The sequence below is a fragment of the Phaethon aethereus genome (genome assembly GCF_964289735.1).
Source record: "Phaethon aethereus genome assembly, chromosome: 2".
NCBI lineage: Eukaryota > Metazoa > Chordata > Aves > Phaethontiformes > Phaethontidae > Phaethon > Phaethon aethereus.
Window position 1 is genome coordinate 48,365,643 of NC_138582.1, and position 12,996 is coordinate 48,378,638.

At 40.1% G+C, this 12,996-nt stretch overlaps 1 protein-coding gene across 11 annotated transcripts in view; it reads right to left on the minus strand.

Annotated features, from left to right (window-relative positions):
* The window catches only part of DTNA (dystrobrevin alpha), a gene marked incomplete at its 5' end in the record, with an annotated part of 89,029 nt that overhangs the window by 51,323 nt on the left and 24,710 nt on the right, over positions 1–12,996 (minus strand). For all 11 annotated transcript variants that reach the window (XM_082014513.1, XM_082014521.1, XM_082014519.1 and 8 more), the window contains 2 exons: positions 846–931; positions 8,946–9,159. In XM_082014513.1, coding sequence (XP_081870639.1) covers positions 846–931; positions 8,946–9,159 — 300 coding nt within the window. The remainder of the gene's footprint in view (positions 1–845; positions 932–8,945; positions 9,160–12,996) is intronic.

Sequence of the window (12,996 nt, forward strand, 5' to 3'; positions counted from 1 at the left end):
CTGACTCAAAAAATCAGCATTGTATTCCAGCTTTCCACGGGATGGACCCTGCTCCTATTCTTAAAGCAGCCTAGGGAACAAACAGCATTCAATTTGTAACAGTGTTCAATTTCTAATTTAAGTTCAGTCTGGTTTTGAGTTTCTATATAGAAATAATATATTAAAAATTGGCACCAAATCTGGAAGACTAAATTACCACCTGGGATTTCTACTTGTCTACTCTCATCAACAATTTGTAAAGTCAGTTTTCTTCAGCTGTGGTAGAAGGCTCAGAGGAAACTGACAGTTGACATTAATCCTTTGGTCAAGAAGTATGGAAAAAGGTGTTCTGGATGTGAGCTACAGACATCTTAGCACTAAATAGAAAGTCTTTCATTGCAGCTACTAGTAAACTATACCTTGGCTATCGGGGAATTGGGAATAAATCCTGTGAAATGAGAATCTGTTCTCCAAAACAGACAGAACTAGTATGTGCCCTATGGGAAGATATATAAATACTGCATAAATATATTATACTTCTAAGTGTGAAATGAGGGAGGTGTTATTAAAAAAAAATCTGAAGAAATTTCAGGCACTTACCTGTACTGTTAATTCAATCATCCCAAAGAAAAAAAATCAAAGTCCACCAATCACAAACTCAACACATGCAGTTTGTCTTAAAAAATATGAAGTCCATTGTGAAGTTCAGCCAAACGTTTAGCAGGATTTACTTGTAGATATATATAGTGCAAGCCCTAAACCCAGCCATAAAACTGCAACTTATCTCTCTTTTTCTACCTGTACTGTTATCTCTCCAAGTGCAACAATGATTAACAGGTAAAAAATGTGTCACCCAGAAGACTTACATCTTAATTTGTCCATGATCTTTCCTCCACAAAGAGTTGCCAAGGCCATTTTGACAGCAAAAACAGAAATTTTACCATGTCCTTCCCTGTTCAAAAGTAGAAAGTAGACATATTTTATATGTCCATTTTATAATATGGACCTCTTTCCACTTACAATGTATATCATTGACATGATATATTGTAATGTACACTCTATGTGGATTGATATGCCAAGAAATAAGACCGTCAAAATCAAAGTTCCCTTTGTGGGAACACACATCAGTACATTGTTCTGTAAAGATCTCAGAACAGATTTATTATGCATAGGAAGCTCAGTATTAAACTGTTTATCTCATTATGCACTAAGGTGATGATTATTACTGCTATTTGTGCTACAGCAGCACTGAAAGACACGTATCACACTCATGGTCTCCCCATCCTAAGTGCACTGTGTATCTTTTGTCCCTAGAAGATTTCAAGTTAAGTGCAAAAATCAACACTGGGAACAAAAATGAAAAAACAGAAAGGGCTCACACGATTGCATAAGCTGCGCATTGTACTTGTCAATAAGTCCTGACAACTGCCTTTTAAATGATACACTTGACCCCCATGAACCTTTAAGAAGGACTTTGCTGAAAAATGGGGAATAAATCTGCACCCAGAATGAGCAAAGGACATTTGTTGTGATATGTAGAGGAGTCTTGCCTCTGGTTTGTTCAAGTTGAGGCTATGCCTGGCTCTCTATTTTCAACTTAAAACACATAATGCTATTAAACCCCAAATGCACACAGGTATATGCCTTGGGGCAGAAAGATGTAGTTTTTTCTGTAAATCCAGTCACTTTCAGGTAAAAACAAAGGGCTTTTTTTTTCTCCCTGGAGGGATCAGACCACATACTGCACTCTCAGGATGCAGCGTTCACCTTTAGCACATTGCCAACTTGTCCTTCAACTGCCTTGAAGCATGCAATGGCTTAACTTTATTGCTCTTCTTGCTATCCTCATTCTCCCTTTACAGTCATGATGGTCCCCAATGACTACCCGCCATTACAGAAACCGTGGTATATTTGAGCTGCATGAGTAATACATGACTTCACACACTGCCAGGCACTCTTAGTTCCTAAAAGACCTATCCCCCAGTTTAGCCAAAACTAAGTCCATTTTTGACAGGAATGGCAGAACAAAAATGCTGTAATGTTTAGTCCCTTTCCAAAGATGAGAATGAACATGCTCTTGTAAGTTCATCTGCTTTTTAATGTTCATTTTTTTGGCATGCAAACAGTAAAATGTGGTTTTTCTTGGAATTCTCAGAGTCTTACTATAAGGTAGTAAGAGTCCACAGTTGCACTGGAGCAACTATTATCTGTCATCCAAACTCCTTAGCATTACTTGATAGCTTTCCATATGCCTGTTTAATGACATCGTGTTTAATGAGAATACATTGTTGTCATGCTTTAAAAAAGAGACAGTCAGCCAATATTTGTGAGCTTAGCAAAACGGCATCCATGTCTCCTTCTAATTTCTACTGACAGTGCTAATGATGGGACCAGATAATAAAGTTTTGTGTCATTTTTTAGAAGTGGTGTTTCCGTGACCTTCAGTCTTTATCAGGGAACATTATGTTTATAAGAGATTTCCTGTTAAAATATGCATAATTATGTCTTACATAAGATAGTCTAACTGCACTGGCAATAGCAATACATAGAAATTTAGCTCTTCATCAATATTTCTGAAATTACTCTGTTGTCACTCATATTCTAATGAAGAAAATTGTGTCTGATCATGACTAAAAGATAAACTGATTCTGGAAAGACACAGAGCCTGTGACTGTGTGTCTCTCTCTGCTAACCCCAAATCAGACTAATACAGTAACATATACATACATCATAGACAGGAATGGTATACTCATGATACATGCTTCACTGCTATGTTCATTAAGTCACTCAGACTTTAGAAAATTAGTCAGTTCCCTAAGCTTGGCTAGCTAATAATCTTTAAAGTTCGGTAAACTGGATTTAGTTCTACATCAGTGTAACCCATGATTCTAAATATTAATTCTAAATGTTCTTTACATGCATTGAAAACTCTGCTTTTTGTCAGAAAATCAACTAGAGATAGAGATAAAAAGAAATAAATACACTGCTTCAGTATTTAAGAAATAAATCTCTACTATGTTCTTTAATCCTGGCTGTTGTGATCTTCTTTTTCATTATATTGTGTTCTCTTTGACTGGCTTCCTAAGATTAAAATCACAACATAGGAATTTCCAGTCTTCTGCATTTCCATACTTCATTGACTGGATTCTCATTTGTGTAAACCAGGACCTAGCACTGCTAGAGCTGAGAATTTGGTAATTTTGTATTCTTTTTGTGCATGCTACCCTTTAGACCTTTGGGGATTTTAATGCACTGTTTCATCATGAGGTTTTCACCTGCCTTTAAAACAGTTGCTATACTTAAGAAAAATAAATGCTAAGTGGAAGCAATGGTGTCATTAAGAAGCAATGGAAGAATTAGAGGGAAAAAAAAAGCGCCCATGTGGAAGTGCTTCAGATTTAGATTATTTTTCCCAGTAGGTTTAGTTACATTTACTAATAGGATTATATTCTTGAATGGCAGACACATATCAACTCGTGTTCAGCTTTCCACCCCAGAGCCATCGGCTTTTCCCATACTCAAACAGTTATGGAACAGAGGAACAGAAAGAGAAAAGATTTCATTTATCTCTTCAATCTCTCCTTTTGAGTTGATTAGTTTTGACACTGTATTTTGTATTGGTCATTTGTATTCATAAAAGCATCACTAGAGCCAGTATAAATTCAATTTGCCCTCCAAATATGTATGTGTGTGCGTGTGTATGCGCATACATATACACACATGCATATATAACTATATATGACTGATGAACGATCAGGATAATGGGGCCTAAGACTCGCCAATATAATTTGGATCCAGAAGTGCCCTAAGCTATGTCTAAGCACTACAGATGCCCTTGACTGGCAGCTCTGGGGCCTCGCAGTGTTTGCTGTGTAAAAGCATACGCTGAAGCAGTGGCTCACAGCAGCTTGAGGATCCCTATTGAAGCTGGTGCTCCCTGAAAGAAGCTTTAGATTGGCCAATGCAAAGAGATATAAATTTTACTAGTGGAAATAGAAGAGGACATAAAATATTTTTATTTTATATAGCACCCATCTTACCGAGGTTACTCTTCAGCTCCCTACAGCAAAGCACCCTAAATGATGGCAGAGGCAAACCTTGAAGCTGATACGCACTTAGTGACAGCACAGGATGGAGCAGTTCGGAAAGGCAATGATGGCCAGGGCTTAAGGTTATCTCCTGCTGCTTGGGGAAAAAAAGGGCAAAAAATAATACATGCTTTTAGACACCAGAGCAGAGCAGAAGGTTTCGTCTCCAAATGCATGGCCGCAGAGAGAGCGAGCCTCTCCCAAGAGCAAGGAAGTCCCACAGGCTGCCTGATAAAATCCATGCACGATACAGGGCTAAGTCCAGCTCCAGGGCCTGAATTTGTTTTTCGGGTCAGCAATGTCTACGATGTATGTGTATGTTACTGTATTAGCCTGGTCTGGGGTTAGCAGAGAGAGAGACACAGTCACAGGCTGTGTGTCTTTCCAGGATCAGTTTATCTTTTAGTCATGATCAAACACAATTTCGTTCGTTGGAGTTATGAGCTACAATCAACAGAGTAATTTCAGAAATATTGATGGGAGATTAATTTCTATACATTGCTACTGCCAGTGCAGTTAGACAATCCACCATCCACCAAATGGATGACACTGACATTTGTCAGGATCTCTATCAATCCTCGTACTGAGACAGCCATATGGTGGGGAAAGCTGTAAAGAAATAACATCTTTAGATATCACATCTTTAGAAATAGCAAATGTGTCCTGTGAAATGGACATTGAAAAAATGTGATTTTTTTTTCATTAACTAGGCATGAAGTGGCGCTCCCCCAATGCTTTAAGTTATCTTTTCCGAAAATAACGAAATTTGTTCGGCTGCTTGTGGGCCTCCTACTGCCCACCTTCATCAGGGCAGCCAATTCCGAAATGCCACAGATTACAGATTCCCATTTTCACAAACAGGTTTCAGAGTGGAAATTTTATTGGAATCAAGCAAAATTCTTTCATTTAGGAGAACAAAATGCATAATGACCAAATCTCCAAAATGCATTTTTTTGCTGGACTTCCTTTGTAAAAGCTAGCTGGCCTGTACGGCTTTCAATGATCACTGAAGGTGGAGAAGAGAGAGAATTAAGCACTTCACAGCTCTGAATAGATGGCTGAGCAAGAAGTTATACTTCCAAAACAGATATTGAACATCTTTATGTATTGAACTCACTATGATTCAGTTATGCATTTGATTAAACAAGGGCATGAATATTTCGTTTGTCTTTGTAGAAGTCAAGCCCCTCCAGCCAGATTGGGTCTGTTCCACAGCCCAGAGCTCACAGCTCCATTCATAGGACAGGTATGTCAAGGGATGGAGAAAAATCGGCTATGATCTTCTCAGTTAAACTTTGCTGCAGGAATAGCTGTATTGCAATATGGAGTCAGTGCTGAAAATGATCTAGCACAGAATATTTTACAGTCTGTTTAGAAAGAGTCTTTTTGGGAACAGCTGGTTCAAATGAGGGTGACATTCCACCTACCCGCCTGCACAGGCTTTGACACCAACCTGGGATGAATTTTTCAGAGAGGTTTGAACTTGTAATCTTTTTATACAGTACTTGCATTCCAGTGAAGGAAGCATGCTATTATTTCATAAAGCCAGTTAATCACCTTAGACCTTGAAGCAAAAGCTATTGCTCAATTTTAACATGCAGTTAAAAATGCAAATCAGACATGGTTTTGCCTAGATCTTTTGAAGTCTGACCGCCTCATTCTGCTCATTGATTTTGGTCTGTTGGGGTCCTCTACTACACGATGATGACTTTTACACACTAACAGCAAATTAATTGGAGCAGCATTTCTGTTTGTGAATTTTGATTTTGTTGACCTGTAGTTTTAGAAGGTTGCACTTTGGTTTTGGCTTAGTATGAAGGAGCACTAGAGTCAGTATCACGTGAAATCTTATACATTATAATTTTTCCCCATTTTTTCCTCCCTTCAGGGTTGAGCAGCAGGGAAATATAATTATCTGTAGGCCTAATGAATCCCCAAAGCTGTGAAAAAATCATTAAAAAATTGAAATGAAAGTTCAGCACAGGCAGTGGGCAAGCTGGCCCACATGCCATGGCATCGCACTGTGGTTCTTCTTAAGTTTTGCTAGCCAGGTATTGCAGGCCTAGGGAAATACTCTGTGCCAGAGGGCTGAGAAACCTGCCAGATTTTCAGCAGGTTATAAATGAAGGAAGAAGCTCTGTTTAAAGCTTAGAGGATCTTCAGCCAGCACAGTACATGTAGGGCTAGAACTAAATAAACGAGATGGTGGTAGGGTTATTAGATTTTAAATCACACATGAACTTATCCTTTGTGATCCTTCATATATGTTAAGTCACAAGAGTCCATTTCTCCATTCTCTTTCTTTGCATTTCAAATGGAACATGAGAAATCACACAATCTGTTCTGGACCTGCCCACAACAGAGCAGGAACAGCCATTGCTCTGCATAGGCACAAACTCCAAAAACATCCATCGTCACTTTGAACATTCTTCTCATTAATACTGAAGAGCTATTTGGTCTTGGTCTACTGTTTCGGTCTTAGAAAGCTGTTCTGGGTTTTTCAGGGTTTGGGTTTTTTTTTCCTTGCGGTCTGCATTCATACAATCAAATGTGATCATATTAACATCCATTAATAAATATGAAAAATAATTCCTCAGTAGCTACGTAGAAATTTGTATAGCATTTCTGCAGGCCAGCTGTTTCTTTAAAACACAAAGCTAAGAAACAGAGGAGTGAACCCAGATCAAAGATAACAGGATTATTTCAGGGGTGACTGTCATCATTTCAGTATGATTCATGCACTTAGTAAAATCTCTTTTTCATCAGAGAAGACTGCAGGCAATTCAGTTTAACTGTCCAATTTCTACAAATGGGAGGAGAGTGATAAAAAGACTCCACCCTGCCTCACAGTTCCACCCCTGTTCCCTCTATATGCAGTGCATTGCTCCCCTCTGAGCATGGGACCACAGGAAAAGACCTTGCTCCTCCTTCTACCAACTTGTAGCCTTCAGCAGAGAAGGACCTTTCTGCTGCACTGCAGGGAGGGAAAGGAGCCACATGGGAAGCAGAGGTATCAGCTCTGGTTAAATCCCAGCAGCTCTCACACTGCCCCTCTAGCACGTAGGAGCCACCTCCCTCCCTCTGTTTCCCAGAAACAGGGAAATTCGGACCACCAGTGGCTGCTAAACCAACACCTGACACATAACATCAATAATCTGAATCATACAAAAGGGAAGGGCACATTTTGAGAATCAGATACTTATATGGCTGTATCCCTGACAGGTGTCCAAACTCCCGTTACAGTAAAAAGAAATCTAGTTGACAGAGATCTGTCTCCATGAAGCCTGAACTTTGATATCTCAGATTGCCTCTGAACCTCATCCCAGACATTTGCTGCATTTGAAATAGAGTGACAGGCAGCCAGTCCCCATCTCAGACCCCAGAGCTGGAAGCCTCTTCCTGGTGGTCGTTTGGGTGTCTCTGTCCTGGGGAGTTCATCCTGTGCACCCTGCTCAAGGCAGCACGACAGGCTTAGCAAATGGAGTGAGGGTGACACCCTCCTCACCCCCAGGAGGTCCTTATGGTAGCCCCAAAACAGGTCGTGACCCACAGCACATGGGATGTTTTCAGGGAAAGCAAAACTTTGCCCCTTTAAGTATACTCTCTGTTTCCCTATAAGGGGGGTAAAATCCTCTCCTCTGCAAGCAGCCTTGACATCTAGCTGAGATCTCCACCCCTGCCACAGCGAACTACAAAACAAGCACATTATTGCAGGTCTTGCTTCCACAGTCCTGGGTCATTCTTTGTGTTTACCAGCTGGGAAGCAGTTTGCTTGTGGCATGTACCAATGCATGTGTCCAGACGTTTTCCTCATCCTTTACTGTTCTTGTCACAGCCACAGTGGCATAAATTAAAGTGCCTGTTCCTTCTTCTACTTCTCCCTTGAGGGGAGAAAAGTATTCCTGAAGTCTATGGTTTCACAACAGATTGGCTTCTTTTTTTCCCTCGGAGGGGCTGGAGGGGAGGTTGGGTGCAGCTTCATCATGTGGAACATCTACTTTTTCTCCCTGTTACCATGGCAACTGAGTCTGGTCTGGCTCCTCAAAAAGGTGCTCGATGGTACCCAGCACCAAGGCCCTCAAGCAAGAGGATGGGAAAGGGGGAGGGGGAAACGAGCAGCGTCCTTATTTTAATGCGTCATGGCCACTGTTTTCAGCTGGTGAATTTTCAAAATATAAGCCATAAAGAAGCAATAGGTCATCTGCATCTGTCAGACTTAACCACTGTTCTCCAACAATTCAGTTTTGAGGATTGCAAATATTACAGTACAGGATGATGACTATGTATTCAGAAACTGTAATATGGATACTTGTTAAGGTAAGTGGCTGACTCTAACTCAAACTTGTCCTTTTTGTAATACGGGTCCCATGCAGTAATAAGCAACATGAATTTCAGCATCACCTCCAAGTCTTTATCCTATTTCTGTCATATTATCAAAATCATGCTGCACTGGCATGAGCCAGAAAAAAAAAATTGCTTACAGCTGCAAGAACTTGCAGGAAAATGAGCTCTTTCAAAATAATGAGCTATTAACCCATGTCACTGCTGCAGAGGCATTGCAGTGGTGTCAGCCACTGGTGTGTCAATAAATAACAAGGCAAATTAGAAGTGGATGTAAATTTGTCTCTGTAGATAATTCTTCTTTGATATAAACTGGAACAAGTCTGAGTAACTGGATGAAAACACATTTGTGCTGAATTTGGCTCGACAGAAAGGAAAGCAGAGGTCCTTAATTTAGGTTCTCTCCCTAGTTAGCACCATTCACATGCCGATTATTTGGGTCACAATTTAGCTTGTTCAATTGTTTTCCAAAGATATTTCTGGAGCAAGTAAATACCTTTCTCTAGTCAAAAGAGGAGGGAAGAAAGACAGACTTACGGATCAAAGGCCGCTAGCAAGAAGTTGAGCAATAAGCTGATGGATTGCTCCACATTGATCTGGTGGGTTGTCGGCATCCTTTTGTTGAGCTGGTAGAAGATAGTTGAAATCACAGCTTCCAGGCGAGCCACGTTCAGTTCGATGTTGGGATCCAGGTTGTTCAATGCATTTTCCCGCAAGGCTTCTATCACATTCCAGATGTCCACCAGGTGCACTAGGGTATGGGACAGAAAGGGTCAGTGGGGACACGCGCTCCTGAAAGCAACTGAGAAAAGAAGTCACCTCATCCCACAGGGTGGGGAATAACATCATCAAGCAGGACACACTTCATGAATAGTTAGGTGAACAAATGTGTTTTCCATCACTGAGAATTGAACGTGGCAGAGGAAAGAGCAAATAAAATTCAAACCTGTTAATAAGCAAACGATATATTGATGTTATTAGTTGCAATGAGTACAACTTCAGCTCAGGAAATCATTCCTCACTGTATAAAGTATTCAAGTAAAAATCTGTATTTTACAGAAATCACTGGAAGGTAAACATATGCTAATTGTTTTTCTGAACCATGCCTCTATGAATCCTCATTCAGAAATTACTCTTAGATATTAATTTGCATAGCAGATGGGCTTTTCAGAAGATCCTACAAATACTAAGTGCTTAACATGTACTGACATTTTGAAAATCCTATTCAGCAATTTGTATGGAAAGCAAAATATTTTACAGAAACAGAATTGTAATTGAGTGAGGGTAGACAAGCTACATTTAAACAAAGAACACGTAATGAAGTGATCCCAAAGTCATATTCCGTGTCTTCTAAATATATTTGCCAAACGATTCGTTAAATCTCTCTTTGATAAAGTCACAGTCTAAATTGAATTTCATGAGGACTGTTTTTGCCTACAAGGACAGCTTAAAGGACAATCTCTGCTAACCCTTCATATTGTTCCCAAACAGAAATCTTGTTTGCATAGCACTGTTATTGTGGCCATACGATCGGCTTGTCGCAGACTGGCATTTCCAGAAGTGGTGGACCATGCCAAAATAAAAACCCTATACTCATTCAAAATTTGGATTAGTTCAAACCTGAATGCAAAGAATCATCTCTTTTTTTTCTCTTATTACCTACTGTCCTACTAAACTGTCAAAACCAAACAAATCATGAGGTTCACAGTGCAAATTCTCTTTTTTTTACCAGCGAAACTACTGTATAGTTCTTATTACTTAGCATGGTGATCTGTTTTATGACATATCAAGAGCCATCTGTATGTGGAAAGAGATGCGTTTTTTTTATGAATAGGGAAACTTAATTCTAACCCTCATCATTATATTTTTACTTGCTTGGTTTGCAGGTGCTGTCTCAGACTGCAATGTGACATGACGGTCTGATGGCAGGGAAATGTAAGCTGATACTAGATAGATAAATGAAACCAGATATACTGTTCTCTTACTTAGTCTAGAATTTTTCCCTATGATTGGGTTTCTATTCTTCTACCTCAGGAAAAAAAAAAATCTCTAACACCCTGCTACTGCATGTGTAAGCCCAAGGAGGAAGCTACACGATACAGGTGAGCAGCAACAGTAGCAGCAACTACTTCAGGCACTGGACAAGGCACTTTTCTACTTCTTCTTGCTGTTCCCTAGCAAATAATTGGGAAAAAATGAAAGATGCAGTTCCATCATGACACCTAAATATTTATTTGGCCATTATATTGAAAGGAAACTTCTATAGGTGACCTTGTATGCTGGCTGATTGTCTTCAGAGCGTCGCCCTGAATTAAGCCAGGTGGGTGGAGCACACAACCTCTCTGAACTCTTCCTTTTTGTCTTCTAGCTGGGGGAAGAGCATCTTCCCCATAAAAAATCTGGCATAGGTCTCAGATCCTTTTAATGTATCCATTCCCATTTCCATTCAACCAGTTTTCACTGTCAAGTTGCTACAGAGGTAATCTGGGTAAATGGGAGATGAACCATCTCCAGGAAGAGAGCCTGCATGTAATAACTGACCCTTTCTGAGCAGCTTCTCCACATGGCTCAGAAGCCAGACTAGGCAGAGACAGAAGAAGTCACCAGAAAGCAAGCCATCTTCTGGTCCAGGACTGAAGGATTAATGAGCATTTCCCACTCTGGGTCACCACTGTAAGGCAGCCAAGGAAGTAACATAGCAATATGCCAGAAGATGCAGCATCATGCTGGACCATGTGCACATATCTTGTGACCGTATTTAAGAGGGGAAGGGCAGGCAGAAAGCAGAAGGTTAAGTGTGATATTTCCCTCAAGGTCTAGCTGCTGCTGGCCATGAAGACTGTCTCTGGTAATTCAGACCAAGTAGATGAAGGAGAAGGTGCTTCCACCATCAATTTCACCAGGCTGGCTTCTGGGTGTGTGCAAACGGTCAAACCTGGGTAGTAGCTACACTAACAAGATAACAGCATGAGAAATTACCAGGCATAACAAATAGCCAAAAGGGAGTCATGCATATGCAGATGGCTAACTTTGACTTGAGGCTGTGCTAACAAGATAGCAACCCAAGAAACAGCACAAACAGGGGTACTAGCTTTAAGAGCGCTGCTGACCTAGGCAGAAATTACTAGGGCAACCCTATCATAAATACTGAATAAGGATGCAAAATCAGCAACATTGAAGCTAGTGGGAAAAGAATAAACAGAGACAGCCTGTTTATCTGGGAGTGCATGAGCATGGTAGAGGAAGAAGCATGGGGGTGGAAAAGGGGAATATAAAAGGTAACAAATCATCTCATCAGAGCTGCCTGGGGGTGCCTCTCAAGCAGCCCTGCACCCGATCAGCACAGAGGAATGAACACAGCAATAAGCCTGTTGTTTTGACCGTACGTGTACCTAGTTTACTTCTGCAGTCACTGTGATGGTTTCCCTAGCATTGATAAAGGGACACCCGCGGAGGATGAACCAGACATCTTGACATCACTCCTAACAGTGAGAATTTCACAGAGCGATTTAATTTTAATTGCTATAGCCTTGCAGTGGGAAACTCCTGAATAAGACAGCACAGAGGAAAACAGCTGGCACAAGGAATGAGGCTGAAATGGGGCTGTATATTATTATATTTTACTATTTTAATTATTATTTTATATTATTATTATGAAATATTAGTCTCAAAGAACTGTTGTGCCTTTGTACTACAAATAATTTTACTTGGGCTTTATTTTTCCGCAGAAACACTTTGGTTCCACTTGAAGTCTAACAAACAACAGTCCTACTGCACCATTTGATTTTGCATTTTATTAATGAATTTCAAATGTCTCTACAGAGGCTGGAAAGTAGTACTTCCAGGAGGATAAAATGGAAGCTGGACAACAGCCAGACTTTTTAATAAGATCTGCTAATTTTGAAAATATCTGTTGAAATGTCTAGCCCAAAATCACAAGGAGAGTTTGTTAGTACAGAGGACCGAAGTCTCTGGTCTTTACTCAAGTCAGTTGTTACGGACAAAAATTCACCCACCTAAATTTAAATGTCAAAAATTAGGTGTCTACTGTCAGCTGGTGATCAAGGCTCCCTCTAACGTCAGTGAAAAAAAAAGACATCTTAAAGCATGTGTCTGGAGAGAGGTGAGATGAACAGTGCTTTGAAGGTGTCATTATTTCTTCATAGACTACAAAGCCTAAAGTGACAAGTTTACATGAGACATGTAACCTCAGAATAGGTAAAGTTAACTGAGATGAATCCCACACCTTGCTCTTTAAACATTAAGAGAAGATGTCTTTTTTGTTCTGACTACTACATGGCCTAGAATAATTCAGGCTTTATATAAAATATGAATAATAAACACTTTAATTTGTATGAACAGCTACCAATCCTGTCATAGTCACGGCCTCTTACAGTGCATCGCTTAACCTTGTGCAGATTACACCTGGGTGTAGTGCCCTACTCATCCTATTTTTTTCAAGTTTACTCACATAGTAAGCAGACTCTTCCATAACATATCATGTTGCCAGGTCAACCTATCAACACTGGGAAAAGGCAGAGAGAAACACAAGCCTCTTCAAGCTCTACTCTTTTCATTCGTACTAAGA